Raw genomic sequence first — 24,590 nt, forward strand, 5'->3', positions numbered from 1 at the left:
TGACTGACTACCCAACCTGACTGACTACCCAACCTGACTGACTACCCAACTTGACTGACTGACTACTGAACCTGACTGACTGACTACCCAACCTGACTGACTGACTACCCAACCTGTCTGACTGACTACCCAACCTGACTGAATGACTACCCAACCTGACTGACTACCCAACCTGACTGACTGACTACCCAACCTGACTGACTGACTACCCAACCTGACTGACTGACTACCCAACCTGACTGACTACCCAACCTGACTGACTACCCAACCTGACTGACTACCCAACCTGACTGACTACCCAACCTGACTGACTGACTACCCAACCTGACTGACTGACTACCCAACCTGACTGACTACCCAACCTGACTGACTACCCAACCTGACTGACTGACTACCCAACCTGACTGACTGACTACCCAACCTGACTGACTACCCAACCTGACTGACTGACTACCCAACTTGACTGACTGACTACTGAACCTGGCTGACTGACTACCCAACCTGACTGACTGACTACCCAACCTGTCTGACTGACTACCCAACCTGACTGACTGACTACCCAACCTGACTGACTACCCAACCTGACTGACTGACTACCCAACCTGACTGACTGACTACCCAACCTGACTGACTACCCAACCAGCCTGACTACCCAACCTGACTGACTGACTACCCAACCTGACTGACTACCCAACCTGACTGACTACCCAACCTGACTGACTGACTACCCAACCTGACTGACTGACTACCCAACCTGACTGACTACCCAACCTGACTGACTGACTACTGAACCTGACTGACTGACTACTGAACCTGACTGACTGACTACCCAACCTGACTGACTGACTACCCAACCTGACTGACTACCCAACCTGACTGACTGACTACCCAACCTGACTGACTGACTACCCAACCTGACTGACTGACTACCCAACCTGACTGACTACCCAACCTGACTGACTGACTACCCAACCTGACTGACTGACTACCCAACCTGACTGACTGACTACCCAACCTGACTGACTACCCAACCTGACTGACTGACTACCCAACCTGACTGACTGACTACCCAACCTGACTGACTGACTACCCAACCTGACTGACTACCCAACCTGACTGACTGACTACCCAACCTGACTGACTGACTACGAAACCTGACTGCAGCCCTCCCCTCTCTTCTCTCTACCCCTCCCCTCTCCCCTCTCCCCTCTCTACCCCCTCCCCTCTCTACCCTCTATTCCCTCTATCCCCTCCCCTCCCCTCTACCCCCTCCCTCTCTACCCCCTCCCCTCTCTACCCTCTATCCCCTCCCCTCCCCTCTCCCCTCTCCCCTCTCTACCCTCTATCCCCTCCCTCCCCTCTCCCTCTCCCCTCTCTACCCCTCCCTCTCTACCCTCTATCCCCTCCCCCTCCCCTCTCCCTCTCTACCCCCTCCCTCTCTACCCTCTATTCCCTCTATCCCCTCTATCCCTCCCCTCTCCCTCCCCTCTCTACCCCCTCCCTCTCTATCCCCTCCCTCCCCTCTCTACCCTCTATCCCCTCTACCCCCTCTCCCTCCCTCTCTACCCCCTCCCCTCTCTACCCTCTATCCCCTCTACCCCTCTCCCTCCCCTCTCTACCCCCTCCCCTCTCTATCCCCTCCCCTCCCCTCTCTACCCTCTATCCCTCTACCCCTCTCCCTCCCTCTCTACCCCTCCCTCTCTACCCTCTATCCCCTCTACCCCCTCTCCCTCCCCTCTCTACCCCCTCCCCTCTCTATCCCCTCCCCTCCCCTCTCTACCCTCTATCCCCTCTACCCCTCTCCCTCCCCTCTCTATCCCCTCCCCTCCCCTCTCTTCTCTCTACCTCTGAAGTCAGTGCTGTCTGTCTGTCTGTGGCTTTGACAGAGTGCTTTGAACTGAGAGCTGATATTTTACAGATTGACCAGGGTGCAGGAGGACACTGGAGCGAACATTGACCAGGGTGCAGGAGGACACTGGAGCGAACATTAACCAGGGTGCAGGAGGACACTGGAGCGAACATTAACCAGGGTGCAGGAGGACACTGGAGCGAACATTAACCAGGGTGCAGGAGGACACTGGAGCGAACATTGACCAGGGTGCAGGAGGACACTGGAGCGAACATTAACCAGGGTGCAGGAGGACACTGGAGCGAACATTGACCAGGGTGCAGGAGGACACTGGAGCGAACATTGACCAGGGTGCAGGAGGACACTGGAGCGAACATTGACCAGGGTGCAGGAGGACACCATCTCCTGTGTGAGATCTGAACTGGTCGTCGAGTATCCAGAACTTCTTGGTAGGAGTGAGCTAAAAGAGGAATTCTCCGAACAGGTGATGCGACCTCTACCTTTTGATAAATGATTCTAAACACAGATCAAACAGAAATTAGATATTATTTTCACCTTTATTTACCTGATTTAGATCCAGTAAATAAATGTTTTTTGTCTCAATTTGATTGGAACATGAATTAGAAAAAAATATTATAGAACAAAAATTTTAACATCCTTTTTCCACTATTGCTTATTTTAGATCAGGGCAGTGGACTTGCTGCGGTACTTGTGCAGAATGACGGACAGCCCCGTGGAGACCGGTCCGAGCAGCCTCCTTCCCCTGGCCGAAATGGACCTCTCAGGCTTACTGTGTAACCGGTCAGCCTCTCTGGAGGACCAGGATGTTCAGGGACCCCCGGTGCTGGTGGATGCCTGGCTAGTGCCCACCCTGTTCAGCCTCATCATGCTGGTCGGCCTGGTGGGAAACTCTCTGGTCATCCACGTTATCACCAGGCACCAGCAGATGAGGACTGTCACCAACTTCTATATAGGTACTGTTCTGTACGTCAACTCTGTTATGTCAACTCAGTTATGTCAACTCTGTTACGTCAACTCTGTTACGTCAACTCTGTTATGTCAACTCTGTTACGTTAACTCTGTTATGTCAACTCTGTTACGTCATCTTTGTTATGTCAACTCTGTTACGTCAACTCTGTTACATCAACTTTGTTACGTCAACTCTGTTATGTCAACTCTGTTATTTTAACTCAGTAATGGCAACTCTAACATCAACTCTGTTATGTCATCACTGTTATGTCAACTCTTATGTCAACTCTTATGTCAACTCTGTTATGTCAACTCTGTTATGTCAACTCTGTTATGTCAACTGTTACATCACCTCTGTTATGTCAACTCTGTTATGTCAACTCCGTAATGGCAACTGTTACATCAACTCTGTTACGTCCTCACTGTTATGTCAACTCTGTTATGTCAACTCTGTTATGTCAACTCAGTAATGGCAACTGTTACGTCATTTCTGTTACGTCAACCCTGTTATGTTAACTCTGTTATGTCATCTTTGTTATGTCAACTCTGTTACGTCATCTCTGTTACGTCAACTCTGTTACGTCAACTCTGTTACGTCAACTCTGTTATGTCAACCCTGTTATGATAACTCTGTTACATCATCTTTGTTATGTCAACTCTCTTACATCAACTCTCTTACATCAACTCTGTTATATCAACTCTGTTACGTCAAATCTGTTATGTCAACACTTATGTCAACTCTGTTACGTCAACTCTGTTATGTTAACTCAGTAACGGCAACTCTTACATCAACTCTCTTACATCAACTCTGTTATGTCAACTCTGCTACGTCAACTCTGTTATGTCAACTCTGTTATGTTAACTCTGTTACATCATCTTTGTTATGTCAACTCTCTTACGTCAACACTGTTACGTCAACTCTGTTATGTCAACTCTGTTATGTCAACTCTGTTATGTCAACTCTGTTACGTCAACTCTGTTATGTCAACTCTGTTATGGCAACTCTTACATCAACACTGTTACGTCAACTCTGTTACGTCAACTCTGTTACGTCAACTCTGTTATGTCAACTCAGTAATGGCAACTCTTACATAAACTCTGTTATGTCAACTCTGTTATGTCAACTCTGTTACGTCATCTCTGTTACGTCATCTCTGTTACATCATCTCTGTTATGTCAACTCTGTTATGTTAACTCAGTAATGGCAACTATTACATCAACTCTGTTACGTCATCACTGTTATGTCAACTCTTATGTCAACTCTGTTATGTCAACTCAGTAATGGCAACTGTTATGTCATTTCTGTTATGTCAACTGTGTCACATTACCTCTGTTACGTCATCTCTGTTACGTCAACCCTGTTATGTTAACTCTGTTATGTCATCTTTGTTATGTCAACTCTGTTACGTCAACTCTGTTACGTCAACTCTGTTATGTCAATTCTGTGACCATGCTGTTATATCAACCTCTACTACGTGTCTGTACTCTTTGTGCCGTGTCCCTGCAGTGAAACAAAGACATCTTGTTCCTGGTGTGTTGTGTCCCCTTCAACGCTACCCTCTACCCTCTAACATCTCTGTCCTGTGTCCCTGGCTAACCTCTACCCTCTACCCTCTCTGTCCTCTGTCCCTGGCTAACCTCTAACCTCTCTGTCCTGTGTCCCTGGCTACCCTCTACCCTCTACCCTCTAACCTCTAACCTCTACCCTCTACCCTCTACCCTCTACCCTCTACCATCTACCCTCTACCCTCTAACCTCTACCATCTACCCTCTACCCTCTAACCTCTACCCTCTACCCTCTACCCTCTACCATCTACCCTCTAACCTCTAACCTCTACCCTCTACCCTCTACCATCTACCCTCTACCCTCTAACCTCTACCCTCTACCCTCTAACCTCTACCCTCTACCCTCTAACCTCTACCCTCTACCCTCTACCCTCTACCCTCTACCCTCTACCCTCTACCATCTACCCTCTACCCTCTACCCTCTACCCTCTACCCTCTCTGTCCTGTGTCCCTGGCTACCCTCTACCCTCTACCCTCTACCCTCTCTGTCCTGTGTCCCTGGCTACCCACCCTCTACCCTCTAACCTCTACCCTCTACCCTCTACCCTCGCTGTCCTGTGTCCCTGGCTAACCTCTAACCTCTATTCTCTACCCTCTACCCTCTACCCTCTACCCTCTCTGTCCTGTGTCCCTGGCTAACCTCTAACCTCTACCCTCTAACCTCTCTGTCCTGTGTCCCTGGCTAACCTCTAATCTCTACCCTCTACCCTCTAACTTCTAACCTCTCTGCCCTGTGTCCCTGGCTAACCTCTAACCTCTACCCTCTAACCTCTCTGTCCTGTGTCCCTGGCTACCCTCTACCCTCTAACCTCTACCCTCTACCCTCTACCCTCTACCCTCTAACCCCTACCCTCTAACCTCTAACCTCTACCCTCTAACCTCTAACCTCTACCCTTTACCCTCTAACCCCTACCCTCTAACCTCTACCCTTTACCCTCTACCCTCTAATTTCTAACCTCTCTGTCCTGTGTCCCTGGCTACCCTCTACCCTCTAACCCCTACCCTCTAACCTCTAACCTCTAACCCCTACCCTCTAACCTCTAACCTCTACCCTGTCTGTCCAGTGAACCTGGCCACCACAGACATAATGTTCCTGGTGTGTTGTGTTCCCTTCACCGCTACCCTGTACCCCCTGCCAAGCTGGGTGTTCGGAGATTTCATGTGCCGTCTGGTCAGCTACCTACAACAGGTGGGTCACACACACACAAACCACAGACTGCCAGCCGGTCAGCTACCTGCAACAGGTGGGTCACCTGGAAGACACACACAGGGGTCAGAGTTGGACTCAGCAGGGTCTGTATCTGTTTTGTCTAAACATAGAAGCTCAAAGGTGATATTTGTGCTTTTAACTAAATTATTGTAAAAATGCAATATTGATTAGTGTGTGTTCCAGGCCACCTGTATAACTGTGTTGCAGGTATCAGCCCAGGCAACCTGATTAACTGTGTTCCAGGTATCAGCCCAGGCGACCTGTGTACCTGTATAACTGTGTTCCAGGTATCAGCCCAGGTGACCTGTGTACCTGTATCTCTGTGTTCCAGGTGACAGCCCAGGTGACCTGTGTACCTGTATCTCTGTGTCCCAGGTGACAGCCCAGGCGACCTGTATAACTGTGTTCCAGGTGACAGCCCAGGCGACCTGTATAACTGTGTTCCAGGCGACCTGTGTACCTGTATCTCTGTGTTCCAGGTATCAGCCCAGGTGACCTGTGTACCTGTATAACTGTGTTCCAGGTATCAGCCCAGGTGACCTGTGTACCTGTATCTCTGTGTTCCAGGTGACAGCCCAGGTGACCTGTGTACCTGTATCTCTGTGTCCCAGGTGACAGCCCAGGTGACCTGTATAACTGTGTTCCAGGTGACAGCCCAGGCGACCTGTATAACTCTATCTGCTATGAGTGTTGACCGTTGCTACGTGACCGTCTACCCTCTACAGTCTCTACGCCACCGCACCCCTCGCATGGCCGTGACGATCTCTGTTTCCATCTGGATAGGTACACACACCACACCACACACACACACACACACACACACACACACACCACACACACCACACACGCACACACACACACACACACACACACACACACACACACACACACACACACACACACACCACACACACACACACACACACACACACACACACACACACACAAACACCACACCACACACACACACACACACACACACACACACACACACACACACACACACACACACACACACACACCACACACACACACACACACACACACACACACACACACACACACACACACACACACACACACACTACACACACCACACCACACACACACACACACACACACCACACTACACACACCACACACCACAACACACACACACACACACACACACACACACACACCACACACCACAATACACACTACACACACCACACTACACACACCACACCACACCACACCAAACACACCACACACACACACCACACTACATACCACACTACATACCACACACACACACACACACACACACACCACACACACCACACTACACACACACTACACACCACACTACCACACCACACTACACACCACACTACACACACACACCACACACACACACACACACACACACACACACACCACACACCACACACTACACCACACTACACACTACCACACAACACACTACACACTACACACCACACTACCACACCACACTACCACACCACACCACACACACCACACTACCACACCACACACACCACACCACCACACACTACCACACTACACACACTACCACACTACACACTACACACCACACACTACCACACCACACTACCACACCACACACACCACTACACACCACCACACACCACACCACACCACACCACACACCACACCACACTACACACTACACACCACACTACCACACCACACACACCACACCACACACACCACACCACACCACACCACACACCACACCACACTACACACCACACTACCACACCGCACCACACCACACCACACACCACACCACACACACCACACTACACACTACACACTACACACCACCACACACCACACCACACACACCACACCACACACACCACACTACACACTACACACCACACCACCACACACCACCACACCACACCACCACACACCACACCACACCCCACACACCACACTACACACCACACTACCACACCACACACACCACACCACACACACCACACCACACCACACACACCACACTACACACTACACACCACACCACCACACACCACACCACACCCCACACACCACACCCCCACACCACACTACCACACCACACCACCACACCACACACCACACCACACCACCACACCACACACCACACCACACACCACACCACACCACACACACCACACCACACTACCACACCACACCACACCACACTACACACACCACACTACACACCACACTACACACCACCACAAACCACACACTACACCGCACACACACACCACACCACACCACACACCACACACACACACACACCACACCACACCACACACCACACACACACACCACACCACCACACACCACACCACACCACCACAAACCACACACTACACCGCACAACACCACCACACAACCACACCACACCACACACTACCACACCACACACACCACACCACACCACACACCACACCACACACACCACACACCACACCACACACCACACACCACACCACCACACCACACCACACACACCACACCACACCACACACCACACCACACACACCACACCACACACACCACACCACACCACACACCACACCACACACACCACACCACCACACACCACACATCACACCACCATCTCTCTATATCTATATATCTATATATCTCTCTGTCTCCATCTCTTCCTATCTCTATCTTTCTATCTCTCTATCGCTCTATCTCTCTATCTATATCTCTCTATCTCTATATATCTCTCTGTCTCCATCTCTCTATATCTATATCTCTATATCTCTCCATCTCTATTTCTCCATCTCTATCTCTCTATATCTCTCAATCTCTGTCTCTCTATCTCTCGTTATCTATCTCTCCATCTCTATCTCTACATCTCATCTCTCCATCTACATCTCTCTATATTTCTATATCTCTTTCTATCTCTCCATCTCTATATCTATCACTTCATCTCTATATCTCTCCATCTCTTTCTCTCTATCTCCCCATCTCTATATCCAATTCAAGGGGCTTTATTGACATGGGAAACATATGTTAACATTGCCAAAGCAAGTGAGGTAGATAATATACAAAAGTGAAATAAACAATAAAAATTAACAGTAAACATTACACTCACAGAAGTTTCAAAAGAATAAAGACATTACAAATGTCATATTATGTCTATATACAGTGTTGTAATGATGTACAAACGGTTAAAGTACAAAAGGGAAAATAAATAAACATAAATATGGGTTGTATTTTTACAATGGTGTTTGTTCTTCACTGGTTGACCTTTTCTTGTGGCAACAGGTCACACATCTTGCTGCTGTGATGACACACTGTGGTATTTCACCCAGTAGATATGGGAGTTTATCACAATTGGGTTTGTTTTGAATTCTTTGTGGATCTGTGTAATCTGAGGGAAATATATGTCTCTAATATGGCCATACATTTGGCAAGAGGTTAGGAAGTGCAGCTCAGTTTCCACCTCATTTTGTGGGCAGTGTTGCACATAGCCTGTCTTCTCTTGAGAGCCAGGTCTGCCTATGGCGGCCTTTCTCAATAGCAAGGCTATGCTCACTGAGTCTGTATATAGTCAAAGCTTTCCTTAAGTTTGGGTCAGTCACAGTGGTCAGGTATTCTGCCACTGTGTACTCTCTGTTTAGGGCCAAATAGCATTCCAGTTTGCTCTGTTTTTTTTGTAAATTCTTTCCAGTGTGTCAAGTAATTATCTTTTTGTTTTCTAATGATTTGGTTGGGTCTAATTGTGTTGCTGTCCTGGGGCTCTGTGGGGTCTGTTTGTGTTTGTGAACAGAGCCCCAGGACCAGCTTGCTTAGGGGACTCTTCTCCAGGTTCATCCCTCTGTAGGTGATGGCTTTGTTATGGAAGATTTGGGAATCACTTCCTTTTAGGTGGTTGTAGAATTTAACGGCTCTTTTCTGGATTTTGATAATTAGCGGGTATCGGCCTAATTCTGCTCTGCATGCATTATTTGGTGTTTTACGTTGTACACTGAGGATATTGTTGCAGAATTCTGCATGTAGAGTCTCAATTAGGTGTTTGTCCCATGTTGTGAATTCTTGGTTGGTGAGCGGACCCCAGACCTCACAACCATAAAGGGCAATAGGCTCTATAACTGATTCAAGTATTTTTAGCCAGATCCTAACTGGTATGTTGAATTATATGTTCCTTTTGATGGCATAGAAGGCCCTTCTTGCCTTGTCTCTCAGCTCGTTCACAGCTTTGTGGAAGTTACCTGTGGCGCTGATGTTTAGGCCGAGGTATGTATAGTTTTTTGTGTGCTCTAGGGAAACGGCGTCTAGATGGAATTTGTATTTGTGGTCCTGGCGACTGAACCTTTTTTGGAACACCATTATTTTGGTCTTACTGAGATTTACTGTCAGGGCCCAGGTCTGTCAGGGCCCAGGTCTGTCAGGGCCCAGGTCTGACAGAATCTGTGCAGAAGATCTAGGTGCTACTGTAGGCCCTCCTTGGTTGGGGACAGAAGCACCAGATCATCAGCAAACAGTAGACATTTGACTTCAGGTTCTAGTAGGGTGAGGCCGGGTGCTGCAGACTGTTCTAGTGCCCTCACCAATTCGTTGATATCTCTCCATCTCCATCTCTCCATCCATCTCCATCTCTCTCTCCATCTCTATATCTCTCCATCTCTCTCTCCATCTCTATATCTCTATTTCTCTCTCTCTATATCGCTCCATCTCCATCTCTCCATCTCCATCTCTATCTCTCCATCTCTCTCATCTCCATTTGGAAAATAATTATCCGATTACAGCCAATTAGCATGCTTATCGCAAAAACCATTCCACTACCACTGCATTGGTTGACATGACTGACCAGTGGTTCAATGCTATGGATAATGGCACGTTTGTGGGTGTACTATTTTTAGATTTCAGTGCAGCATTTGATTTAGTGGATCATGAAATAATTTTAACAAAATTAATGCATTATGGTTTTAAGGAGGTAGCATTGAATTGGGTACAGTCATATCTAACTGATAGGAAACAGTCCACCTATATCAATGTGTTGTTTTCTTCCCCTCGTGTGTTAAACTGTGGAATACCGCAGGGCAGCTGCCTTGGGCCACTTCTTAACTTTATATATACCAACGACATTCCTTATGCCTTATCTGTAACTCAAGCTACTATATTTGCAGATGATTTATACAGCAAGACAATCGGTTCAACAGGTACAGCAAGCTTTACTTTTATTTTATTTATTTCACCTTTATTTAACCAGGTAGGCAAGTTGAGAACAAGTTCTCATTTACAACTGCGACCTGGCCAAGATAAAGCAAAGCAGTTCGACAACATACAACAACACAGAGTTACACATGGAGTAAAACAAACATACAGTCAATAATACAGTAGAAAAATATGTCTATACAATGTGAGCAAATGAGGTGAGATAAGGGAGGTAAAGGCAATAAATAGGCCATGGTGGCAAAGTAAATACAATATAGCAAGTAAAACACTGGAATGGTAGATTTACATTGGATGAATGTGCAAAGTAGAAATACTGGGGTGCAAAAGAGCAAAATAAATAAATAAATACAGTAGGGGAAGAGGTAGTTGTTTGGGCTATTTATAGATGGGCTATGTACAGGTGCAGTGATCTGTGAGCTGCTCTGACAGCTGGTGTTTAAAGCTAGTGAGGGAGATAAGTGTTTCCAGTTTCAGAGATTTTTGTAGTTCGTTCCAGTCATTGGCAGCAGAGAACTGGAAGGAGAGGCGGCCAAAGGAGGAATTGGCTTTGTGGGTGACCAGTGAGATATACCTGCTGGAGCGCGTGCTACGGGTGGGTGCTGCTATGGTGACCAGCGAGCTGAGATAAGGGGGGGCTTTACCTAGCAGGGTCTTGTAGATGACCTGGAGCCAGTGGGTTTGACGACAAGTATGAAGCGAGGGCCAGCCAACGAGAGTGTACAGGTCGCAGTTGTGGGTAGTGTATGGGGCTTTGGTGACAAAACGGATGGCACTGTGATAGACTGCATCCAATTTATTGAGTAGGGTATTGGAGGCTATTTTGTAAATGACATCGCCGAAATCGAGGATCGGAGGATGGTCAGTTTTACACAGGGTATGTTTGGCAGCATGAGTGAATGATGCTTTTTTTGCGAAATACGAAGCCAATTCTAGATTTAACTTTGGATTGGAGATGTTTGATGTGAGTCTGGAAGGAGAGTTTACAGTCTAACCAGACACCTAGGTATTTGTAGTTGTCCACATATGTCTACAGAATGGTGTCGTCTGCGTAGAGGTGGATCAGAGACTCACCAGCAGCAAGAGCGACATCATTGATGTATACAGAGAAAAGAGTCGGCCCGAGAATTGAACCCTGTGGCACCCCCATAGAGACTGCCAGAGGTCCGGACAGCAGGCCCTCCGATTTGACACACTGAACTCTATCTGAGAAGTAGTTGGTGAACCAGGCGAGGCAATCATTTGAGAAACCAAGGCTGTTGAGTCTGCCGATGATGATGTGATGATTGACAGAGTCGAAAGCCTTGGCCAGGGCAATGAATACGGCTGCACAGTATTGTTTCTTATCGATGGCGGTTATGATGTCGTTTAGGACCTTTAGCGTGGCTGAGGTGCACCCATGACCAGCTCTGAAACCAGATTGCATAGCGGAGAAGGTGGGATTCGAAATGGTCGGTAATCTGTTTGTTAACTTGGCTTTCGAAGACCTTAGAAAGACAGGGTAGGATAGATATAGGTCTGTAGCAGTGTGGGTCAAGAGTGTCCCCCCCCCTTTGAAGAAGGGGATGACCGCAGCTGCTTTCCAATCTTTGGAAATCTCAGACGACACGAAAGAGAGGTTGAACAGGCTAGTAATAGGGGTTGCAACAATTTCGGCAGATCATTTTAGAAAGAAAGGGTTCAGATTGTCTAGCCCGGCTGATTTGTAGGGGTCCAGATTTTGCGGCTCTTTCAGAACATCAGCTGACTGGATTTGGGAGAAGGAGAAATGGGGAAGGCTTGGGCGAGTTGCTGTGGGGGGTACAGTGCTGTTGACAGGGGTAGGGGTGGCCAGGTGGAAAGCATGGCCAGCCGTAGAGAAATGCTTATTGAAATTCTCAATTATAGTGGGCTTATCGGTGGTGACAGAGTTTCCTATCCTCAGTGCAGTGGGCAGCTGGGAGGAGGTGCTCTTATTCTCCATGGACTTTACAATGTCCCAGAACTTTTTTTGAGTCTGTGTTGCAGGAAGCAAATTTCTGCTTGAAAACTGCCTGTGTATATTGGTTTCTAACTTCCCTGAAAAGTTGCATATCACGGGGGCTGTTCGATGCTAATGCAGAACTCCACAGGATGTTTTTGTGTTGGTTAAGGGCAGTCAGTTCTGGAGAGAACCAAGGGCTATATCTGTTCCTGGTTGTAAATTTCTTGAATGGGGCAATGCTTATTTAAGATGGTGAGGAAGGCATTTAAAAAAAAATAAAAAAAAACAGGCATCCTCTACTGACAGGATGAGGTCAATATCCTTCCAGGATACCCGGGCCAGGTTGATTACAAGGAGATTTGGAGAATATCAGGGAGTGGGTTTGCCAGAACAAACTTGTTTTAAACACCAAGAAAACCAAGGTTATGTTGGAAAAGGCCAAAACAGCATGTATAATCAGAAGGATAGCTAAATATTTACCAGGAAAAGTTCTTCAGCAAATAACACAAGCATTAATTGAGAATCAGGTGAACTACTGTTCTGAGGTCTGGGGAAATGCATCATCAAGTGAAGTTAGGAGGCTGCAGATTGCACAGAACAAAGCAGCAAGGATTGTTTTTACGGTGGTTCTTCTGTTGCAGTCATACGCAAATGTTCTTGGTTGGTCATCAATCGACAAGATAATTGAAAAAAACATGCTTATTTTATTTCATAATATACATCATTTAAAACGGCCAAGTTCTATTCACAACGGTAATCAGTTGGTAAGAGACAGACATTCCGTAAATACCAGGAATAGATTGTCCGCCATCTATGCGTTATCCAGACAGAAAAGAGAAATGGGCAAAAGAACATTTCGATTTAGAGCAATAAAGAAATGGAATAAATTAACTGAGCAAACCAGAAACCTTTTCAATATATACCATTTAAACATTATTTTAAAACCATTGAAATATAATACATAGAAATGTTGTGGGACTATAGTAGATGAAGAATCAATATTTTTTTTATTTAGTTTTTATTGGGTCATTATGTTAGTAAATTATGTATGTTTGTAATAGTGTGTTAAATGTGAAAATGTGTTCGTATTATAAATTGTATTTTAATGTTTAAGGACTCTTGGAAGATTAGTCCAAATGGGGACTAAAAGAGATCCAAATCAAATCAAATCTATTTATTCTTCTCTATCCCCCATCTCTTCTTCTCCATCTCGCCATCTCTAATCTCTATTTCTCCATCTCCATCTCTATCTCTATCTATCCTGCTCTCCATCTCTATCCCCCATCTCTTCTTCTTCTTCTCTATCTCACCATCTCTATCTCTATATCTCCATATCTCCATCTCTATCTTTCCATCTCCATCTCTCCTGCTCTCTGTCTATCCTGCTCTCCATCTCTCCATCTCTCTCTCTCGCCATCTCTCCACCTCTCCACCCTCTATCTCTCCATCTCCATTTCTCTCATCTCTCCACCTCTCCATCTGTATCTCTCCATCTCTATCTCTCCATCTCTCATCTCTATCTCTCCCTCTATATCTCTCCATCTCCACTTCTTCATCTCTATCTCTCCACCTCTCCACCTCTCCATCTCTCCATATCCACCTCTCCATCTCCATATCTCTCCATCTCCCATCTCTATCTCTCCACCTCTCCACCTCTCCACCTCTCCATCTCTCCATATCCACCTCTCCATCTCCATATCTCTCCATCTCCCATCTCTATCTCTCCACCTCTCCACCTCTCCATCTCTCCATATTCACCTCTCCACCTCTCCATCTCTCCATATCCACCTCTCCATCTCTATCTCTCCACCTCTCCATCTCTCCATATCCCCCAGGTTCTCTCCTGCTGTCAGTGCCAATAGCTTTGTACCAGCGTTTAGAGGAAGGCTGTTGGTTCGGTCCCCAGACCTACTGCAGCGAAGCGTTTCCTTCAGCCCGCCTCCAGAGAGCGTTTATCCTTTACAGCTTCCTGGCTGTCTACCTGTTACCTCTCATCACCATCTGCTTCTGTTACGCCTTCATGATCAAACGCATGGGACAGCCCTCGGTACAGCCCACCGACAACAACTACCAGGTAGTTAGACAACACACCCTGTCCAGAACCAAATCAAATCAAATCAAATCAAATCAAATGTATTTATATAGCCCTTCGTACATCAGCTGATATCTCAAAGTGCTGTACAGAAACCCAGCCTAAAACACCCAAACAGCAAGCAATGCATGTGAAAGAAGCACGGTGGCTAGGAAAAACTCCCTAGGAAAAACTCCCTAGAAAGGCAAAAAACCTAGGAAGAAACCTAGAGAGGAACCAGGCTATGAGGGGTGGCCAGTCCTCTTCTGGCTGTGCCGGGTGGAGATTATAACAGAACATGGTCAAGATGGTCAACATGGTCAAGAACATGGTCAAGAAGCCCATCCCTAATCGTACCCTAACCTTAAACCCTAACCCCTCTAGGTGACAGCCCAAGCAGAACATGGTCAAGAACCCCATCCCTAATCGTACCCTAACCCCTAACCCCTACCCCCTCTAGGTGACAGCCCAAGCAGAACGTGGCGCGACAGTCAGGTCTCGTGTGTCTAGAATGGTGATAGTGATGGTGGTTCTGTTTACGGTGTGCTGGGGACCCATCCAGATCTGCATCCTGCTCCAGGCCTTCGGACCGCACCTGCGCTCCTACGCACTGTACAAGGTAACTCTGTCTGTCTGTCTGCCCTACGCACTGTACAAGGTAACTCTGTCTGTCTGTCTGCCCTATGCACTGTACAAGGTAACTCTGTCTGTCTGCCCTACGCACTCTACAAGGTAACTCTGTCTGTCTGTCTGTCTGTCTGTCTGTCTGTCTGTCTGTCTGTCTGTCTGTCTGTCTGTCTGTCTGCCCTACTCCAATATTCCGCCATATTCCAAATGCAATCTACACACCCTTCTCCTTTAGTCAACCTCACCAGTTCCCACGAGAGTTATCTTATTGCCTGTTCATATAGCTATTCTGTGGTAACCAACCATCTGTCATCACAGTGGACAAATAACAGGCTTGAGGTTAACTCCCTTTAGCGTCTCGTCAATTCAGGAAGTACACAGAAATTCCAATTCCAATTATTTTCAATGCGTTTCAATTACATAAAATGTGGAGTTAGAATTTGAATTTGGTTTATTTTCTGAATACATTGGAATTTCAATGGAATTGACCCCAACCCTGGCAGGCTCTGAACAGAGATGGTGGAGCTCTGAACAGAGATGGTGGAGCTCTGAACAGAGATGGTGGAGCACTGAACAGAGATGGTGGAGCTCTGAACAGAGATGGTGGAGCACTGAACAGAGATGGTGGAGCACTGAACAGAGATGGTGGAGCACTGAACAGAGATGGTGGAGCTCTGAACAGAGATGGTGGAGCACTGAACAGAGATGGTGGAGCACTGCATCTTCAATACATTGATCCAAGATGGCGTAGTAGTCGGACGTGTGTGTTTGTCTTATCCCGTGTAAATAGCCAGTCTTTTTCATATTTATCTTAATCTCACTTTCTATCTACGAACTAAATATACTTTCCTGCAACCCGCCTCACCCAATGTGGTACGGATCTGCTATTGTTATTCCTTATAACTGGAACTTCCATCAGGAGCTAGCCAGCTAACTAGCTACTAGTCTTTGTTAGCCACGGCTAGCAGTCTTCACCTTTTTCTGTCACCAGCCAGCCTTAGCTCGAACAATATCTGCCAGTCTGCACAGCGCAATATCAACCCAGAGCATATCGGACTGCTTCTCTCTACCACGTCACCGGATTCCTGCCGCTCTGGATCATTACACCGGATCATCGCAGCTAGCTAGCTGCAAACGAGTGGCTACTGTTAGCTAATGCCTCTGTCCCGAAGCAAGCACCAGCTAGCCTTGAGCTAGCCTCGAGCTAGGCCCATATACCAGCTAATTCTAGGGCTACAACTGGCCTGGACCCTTTATTGTCGACACGGAGCCCCGCCGATCCATCACGACTGGACTGCCGACGTGATCACCCGATGTGGTCTTAACAGGCTATTCTGTTACGATGTCGCCAAAGAACCATCTACTAGCCCCGGCCCGCTAGCTTTCTGAACGCCGTGTCCCCTGCTCGCCTAGCGTATTAGTGACTACCGAACAGCACCCTGACTCACCTATTGCTGCTCTTTTGACACTATGATCACTCAGCTACACAGCTGATGCCCCCTGGACTGTTTCAATAACACGGTACCTCATTTTGTTTACCTGTTGGCCCCAACCTCAAACTCAGGTTCTGTATGTACCTAACTAACCCGCTCTGCCCATTCATCGCCATTTACCCGTTGTTGTCTTAACTCTCCTGATCAACACCTGTGATTGCTTTATGCCTCTCTCTAATGTCAATATGCCTTGTCTATTGCTGTCTTGGCTAGTTCTTATTGTTTTATTTCACTGTAGAGCCCTCAGTCCCGCTCAACATGCCTTAGATAGCTCTTTTGTCCCACCCCACACACATGCGGAGACCTCACCTGGCTTAACTGGGGCCTCCAGAGACAAAAACTCTCTCATCATCACTCAACACCTAGATTTACCTCCACTGTACTCACATCCTACCATACCATTGTCTGTACATTATGCTCTGAGTCTATTCAACCACGCCCAGAAATCTGCTCCTTTTTATCCCCCGTCCCAATGCACTAGACGACCAGTTCTTATAGCCTTTAGCCGTACCCTCATCCTACTCCTCCTCTGTTCCTCTGGTGATGTAGAGGTTAACCCAGGCCCTGTAGCCCCCAGTTCCACTCCCATTCCCCAGGCGCTCTCTTTTGATGACTTCTGTAACCGTAAAAGCCTTGGTTTCATGCATGTTAACATTAGAAGCCTCCTCCCTAAGTTTGTTTTATTCACTGCTTTAGCACACTCTGCCAACCTTGATGTCCTAGCAGTGTCTGAATCCTGGCTTAGGAAGACCACCAAAAATTCTGAAATTTCCATCCCCAACTACAACATTTTCCACCAAGATAGAACTGCCGAAGGGGGCGGAGTTGCAATCTACTGCAGAGATAGCCTGCAGAGTTCTGTCTTACTATCCAGGTCTGTACCCAAACAGTTCGAGCTTCTACTTTTGAAAATCCACCTTTCCAGAAACAAGTCTCTCACTGTTGCTGCTTGTTATAGACCCCCCTCACCCCCAATCTGTGCCCAGGACACCATATGTGAATTAATTGCCCCCCCCATTTATCTTCAGAGTTTGTACTGTTAGGTGACCTAAACTTGGATATGCTTAACACCCGGGCCGTCCTACAATCTAAGCAAGATGCCTTCAATCTCACACAAATTATCAAGGAACCTACCAGGTACAACCCTAAATCCATAAACACGGGCACCCTCATAGATATTATCCTGACCAACCTGCCCTCTAAATACACCTCTGCTGTCTTCAACCAGGATCTCAGTGATCACTGCCTCATTGCTGCGTCCGTAATGGGTGTGCGGTCAAACGACCACCCCTCATCACTGTCAGACGCTCCCTAAAACACTTCAGCGAGCAGGCCTTTCTAATCGACCTGGCCCGGGTATCCTGGAAGGATATTGACCTCATCCCGTCAGTAGAGGATGCCTGGTTATTCTATAAAAGTGCTTTCCTCACCAACTTAAATAAGCATGCCCCATAAAAAAAAAAAAATGGAACTAAGAACAGATATAGCCCTTGGTTCACTCCAGACTTGACTGCTCTTGACCAGCACAAAAACATCCTGTGGCGTACTGCATTAGCATCGAACAGCCCCCGCGATATGCAACTTTTCAGGGAAGTTAGGAAACAATATACACATTTACATTTACATTTACATTTAAGTAATTTAGCAGACGCTATTATCCAGAGCGACTTACAAATTGGTGCATTCACCTTATGATATCCAGTGGAACAACCACTTTACAATAGTGCATCTAAATCTTTTAAGGGGGGGTTAGAAGGATTACTTTATCCTATCCTAGGTATTCCTTAAAGAGGTGGGGTTTCAGGTGTCTCCGGAAGATGGTGATTGACTCCGCTGTCCTGGCGTCGTGAGGGAGCTTGTTCCACCATTGGGGTGCCAGAGCAGCGAACAGTTTTGACTGGGCTGAGCGGGAACTGTGCTTCCTCAGAGGTAGGCAGGCCAGAGGTGGATGAACGCAGTGCCCTTGTTTGGGTGTAGGGCCTGATCAGAGCCTGAAGGTATGGAGGTGCCAATCCCTTCACAGCTCCGTAGGCAATCACCATGGTCTTGTAGCGGATGCGAGCTTCAACTGGAAGCCAGTGGAGTGTGCGGAGGAGCGGGGTGACGTGAGAGAACTTGGGAAGGTTGAACACCAGACGGGCTGCGGCGTTCTGGATGAGTTGTAGGGGTTTAATGGCACAGGCAGGGAGCCCAGCCAACAGCGAGTTGCAGTAATCCAGACGGGAGATGACAAGTGCCTGGATTAGGACCTGCGCCGCTTCCTGTGTGAGGCAGGGTCGTACTCTGCGAATGTTGTAGAGCATGAACCTACAGGATCGGGTCACCGCCTTGATGTTAGTGGAGAACGACAGGGTGTTGTCCAGGATCACGCCAAGGTTCTTAGCACTCTGGGAGGAGGACACAAGGGAGTTGTCAACCGTGATGGCGAGATCATGGAACGGGCAGTCCTTCCCCGGGAGGAAGAGCAGCTCCGTCTTGCCGAGGTTCAGCTTGAGGTGGTGATCCGTCATCCACACTGATATGTCTGACAGACATGCAGAGATGCGATTCGCCGCCTGGTTATCAGAAGGGGGAAAGGAGAAGATTAATTGTGTGTCGTCTGCATAGCAATGATAGGAGAGACCATGTGAGGATATGACAGAGCCAAGTGACTTGGTGTATAGCGAGAATAGGAGAGGGCCTAGAACAGAGCCCTGGGGGACACCAGTGGTGAGAGCGCATGGTGCGGAGACAGATTCTCGCCACGCCACCTGGTAGGAGCGACCTGTCAGGTAGGACGCAATCCAAGCGTGGGCCGCGCCGGAGATGCCCAACTCGGAGAGGGTGGAGAGGAGGATCTGATGGTTCACAGTATCAAAGGCAGCAGATAGGTCTAGAAGGATGAGAGCAGAGGAGAGAGAGTTAGCTTTAGTACACAAAAGTACAACTTTTATACACAGGCAGTTAGGAAAGGCTAGCATTTTCAAGCAGAAATTTGCATCCTGGAGAATAAGAGTGTCTCCTTATTTATTAAATGTTTTACTCCCCATACCTGCTTTGTCTCTCCAGCGTCATTCCATGTGACAGAATGCAGCAGCCTCCCATGTGACAGAATGCAGCAGCCTTCATACGAAGCATCGGGAAGTATTGGCGTTACGGTTGGTATGGTGACATCGGCTCTGGGTCGCGGCCGATGGAACCGGGGGTGCCTAGCCAGCTCGTTGGGCTTCCTCGCCCTAGCTGGCTCGAGAGGTTTCCCAGCCCCGGTTGGCTCGCATGGTGCCCATCCCACGTCGGGCGTCAGCCGGATCGTCTGTTCTTGTTCGCCCAGCCGGTCCAGGAGTTTTTTGTTTTGTTGGTGACGTCGGGGTGGATTTCGCCGCCGATGGAACCGGGGGTGCCATCCCACATCACTCTCCGCCGGATCATCGGGCTCCCTCTCTGCAGAGGGATCGTCAGGCTCCCATGCCTCAGCCGGCTCGCCAGGCTGTCACGCTCCTGCCAGTTCGTCGGGCTTCCACGCCCCAACCGGCTTGCCCAGCGCCCATGTCTCGGCCGGTTCGCCCAGGTGGGACGCCGAGTGGCGCCCCAAGAGGGGGAGGTACTGTCACGTCTGCTCCCGCTCTTCCCTCCCCCTGGCGCTTGAGGGCGCCAGCTTGCCCTGCATCACACACTCCTGCCATCCATCATGCACACCTGCCTTCCCTCGTCATGCGCATCAGCGTTATTGGACTCACCTGGACTCACTTATGACCTGTTAATTTCCTCCCCTATATTTGTCAGTTCCCCAGCTCTATTATTTTTGTATTTTGTATCAGTTTGCTGACGCTGTTCCTGTCTCGTTCCATGTCCGTTATTTAATAAATGTTTTACTCCCCGTGCCTGCTTCATCTCTCCAGCGTCATCACATGTGACAAAGAGCACCTCCTTCAGCTGCCCACTGCACTGAGGCTAGGAAACACTGTCACCACCGATAAATCTATGATAATCGAGAATTTCAATAAGCATTTTTCTACGGCTGGCCATGCTTTCCACCTGGCTACCTCTACCCCGGTCAACAGCTCTGCACCCCCCACAGCAACTTGCCCAAGCCTCCCCCACTTCTCCTTCACCCAAATCCAGATAGCTGATGTTCTGAAAGAGCTGCAAAACCTGGACCCCTACAAATCTGCCGGGCTAGACAATCTGGACCCTATCTTTCTAAAATTATCCGCCGCAATTGTTGCAACCCCTATTACTAGCCTGTTCAACCTCTCTTTCGTATCGTCTGAGATCCTTAAAGATTGGAAAGCTGCTGCGGTCATCCCCCTCTTCAAAGGGGGAGACACTCTAGACCCAAACTGTTACAGCCCTATATCTATCCTACCCTGCCTTTCTAAAGTCTTCGAAAGCCAAGTTAACATCAGATCCCCAACCATTTCGAATCCCACTCTAACTTCTCTGCTATGCAATCTGGTTTCTGAGCTGGTCATGGGTGCACCTCAGCCACACCATAGATAAAAGACAGTTCTGTGCAGCCATCTTCATCGACCTGGTCAAGGCTTTCGACTCTGTCAATCACCGCATTATTATTGGCAGACTCAACAGCCTTGGTTTCTCAAATGACTGCGTTGCCTGGTTCACCAACTACTTCTCAGATAGAGTTCAGTGTGTCAAATCGGAGGGCCTGTTGTCCGGACCTCTGGCAGTCTCTATGGAGGTGCCACAGGGTTCAAGTCTCTTCTCTGTATACATCAATGATGTCGCTCTTGTTGCTGGGGATTCTCTGATCCACCTCTACGCAGACGACACCATTCTGTACGCTTCTGGCCCTTCTTTGGACACTGTGCTAACAAACTTCCAGACGAGCTTCAATGCCATACAACTCTCCTTCCGTGGCCTCCAACTGCTCTTAAATACAAGTAAAACTAAATGCATGCTATTCAACCGATCGCTGCCCGCACCTGCCCGCCCGTCCAGCATCACTTCTCTGGACGGTTCTGACTTAGAATACGTGGACAACTACAAATACCTAGGTGTCTGGTTAGACTGTAAACTCTCCTTCCAGACTCACATTAAGCATCTCCAAACCAAAATAAAATCTAGAATCGGCTTCCTATTTCCCAACAAAGCATCCTTCACTCATGCTGCCAAACATACCCTCGTAAAACTGACTATCCTGCCAATCCTTGACTTCGGCGACGTAATTTACAAAATAGCCTCCAACACTCTACTCAGCAAATTGGATGCAGTCTATCACAGTGCCATCCGTTTTGTCACCAAAGCCCCATATACTACCCACCACCTGTATGCTGTCGTTGCCTGGCCCTCGTTTCATATTCACCGCCAAACCCACTGGCTTCAGGTAATTTATAAGTCTTTGCTAGGTAAAGCCCCGCCTTATCTCAGCTTCACTGGTCACCATAGCAGCACCCACCCGTAGCACGCACTCCAGTAGGTATATTTCATTGGTCACCCCCAAAGCCAACACCTCCTTTGGCCACCTTTCCTTCCAGTTCTCTGCTGCCAATGACTGGAACGAATTGCAAAAATCACTGAAGCTGGAGTCTTATATCTCCCTCACTAACTTTAAGCATCAGCTGTCAAAGCAGCTTACCGATCACTGCACCTGTACACAGCCCATCTGTAAATAGCACAGCCAACTACCTCATCCACAAATTCTTATTTTATTTTTTGCTCCTTTGCACCACAGAATCTCTACTTGCACATTCATCTTCTGCACATCTATCATTCCAGTGCTAATGCTAAATTGTAATTATTTCGCCACTATGGCCTATTTATTGCCTTACCTCCCCAATCTTACTACATTTGCACACACTGTATATAGATATTTCTATTGTGTTATTGACTGTATGTTTGTTTATCCCATGTGTAACTCTGTGTTGTTTGTGTCACACTGCTTTGCTTTATCTTGGCCAGGTCGCAGTTGTAAATGAGAACTTGTTCTCAACTAGCCTACCTGGCTAAATAAATGTGAAATGAAAAATATGCACGTGTAAATAAAGCTGGTTTTGTTTTGATTTGATTTATAACGTGTAAATAAAGTGCTGTTTTTGTTTTTGTTTTGATTGCCAGGTGAAGATCTGGGCCCACTGCATGTCCTACTCCAACTCTTCTGTCAACCCTCTGGTCTACGCTTTCATGGGCAACAACTTCAGAAAGGCCTTTAAAAATGCCTTCCCCTCTGTCTTCAGCCCACAGGGCCGAGGGAGGGGCAGGGTGGGGGAGGCAGGGAGGGAGGGGGGAGACAGAATGCCAGGCCCCCAACGTGGACACAGAGATGCACTTTCTTTCATCTGGGACCTGAAGGCCAGCAGGGCAAATGTCTCATTATTTATTTACAGCTGTGTGTGCGTCCGTTAGCTAATGCCTTTTCGTGATCTCGGAGACTGAGTTCCCAATGTGTCATGTGACTTCTGTAACTCATGTAATATGTCATTCTATGTCTTTTGTGGTAGACAAAAACAAAAAGATAATTACTTGACACATTGGAAAGTATTAAACAAAAAAACTGAGCAAACTAGAATGCTATTTGGCCCTAAACAGAGAGAACACAGTGGCAGAATACCTGACCACTGTGACTGACTCAAACTTAAGGAAAGCTTTGACTATGTACAGACTCAGTGAGCATAGCCTTGCTATTGAGAAAGGCCGCCGTAGGCAGACATAGCTCTCAAGAGAAGACATGCTATGTGCACACTGCCCACAAAATGAGGTGGAAACTGAGCTGCACTTCATAACCTCCTGCCAAATGTATGACCATATTAGAGACACATATTTCCCTCAGATTACACAGATACACAAAGAATTAGAAAACAAACCCAATTTTGATAAACTCCCATATCTACAGGGTGAAATGCCACAGTCTGCCATCACAGCAGCAAGATTTGTGACCTGTTGCCACAAGAAAAGGTCAACCAGTGAAGAACAAACACCATTGTAAATACAACCCATATTTATGATTATTTATTTTCCCTTTTGTACTTTAACCGTTTGTACATCGCTACAACACTGTATATAGACATAATATGACATTTGAACTTTTGTGTAATGTTTACTGTTATTTATTTATTGTTTATTTCACTTTTGTTTATTATCTATGTCACTTGCTTGTAAACATATTATTGGCAATGTAAACATATTTCCCGTGCCAATAAAGCCCCTTAAATTGAAATTGAGAGACTTTTTACTTTTTGTCTTTCTTTAATGATAAAACGAGGATGTATGAAAATCTCACCACCCCCCCTTTATATCCCCTGTGCTGCGTCACCTCCCCCACCCCCTTTATATCCCCTGTGCTGCGTACTCACCTCGCCCCCCACCCCCCCTTTATATCCCCTGTGCTGCGTACTCACCTCGCCCCCCCTTTATATCCCCTGTGCTGCATACTCACCCCCCAACCCCCCCTTTATATCCCCTGTGCTCCACATTGACTCTGTACCAGTACCCCCCTGTATATAACCTCCACATTGACTCTGTACCGGTACCCCCCCCCTTTATATAGCCTCCACATGGACTCTGCACCGTACCCCTGTATATAGCCTCCACATTGTCTCTGTACCGCGTACCCCCCTTTATATAGCCTCCACATTGACTCTGTACCGGTACCACCTGTATATCGCCTCCACATTGACTCTGTACCGGTACCC

At 47.5% G+C, this 24,590-nt stretch overlaps 1 protein-coding gene across 1 annotated transcript; it reads left to right on the forward strand.

The window, feature by feature from the left end:
* The first annotated feature begins 2,601 nt into the window (after positions 1-2,601).
* LOC106586006 (G-protein coupled receptor 54) lies at positions 2,602-23,248 on the forward strand. The gene is given in 7 exon segments (XM_045706884.1): positions 2,602-2,823; positions 5,449-5,573; positions 6,242-6,377; positions 14,607-14,845; positions 15,303-15,461; positions 23,017-23,180; positions 23,182-23,248. Coding segments are annotated over 7 exon segments (1,092 nt in total). The 5' UTR covers positions 2,602-2,621.
* Positions 23,249-24,590: the final 1,342 nt, after the last annotated feature.

The sequence above is a fragment of the Salmo salar genome, chromosome ssa24 (assembly GCF_905237065.1).
Source record: "Salmo salar chromosome ssa24, Ssal_v3.1, whole genome shotgun sequence".
Taxonomy (NCBI): domain Eukaryota; kingdom Metazoa; phylum Chordata; class Actinopteri; order Salmoniformes; family Salmonidae; genus Salmo; species Salmo salar.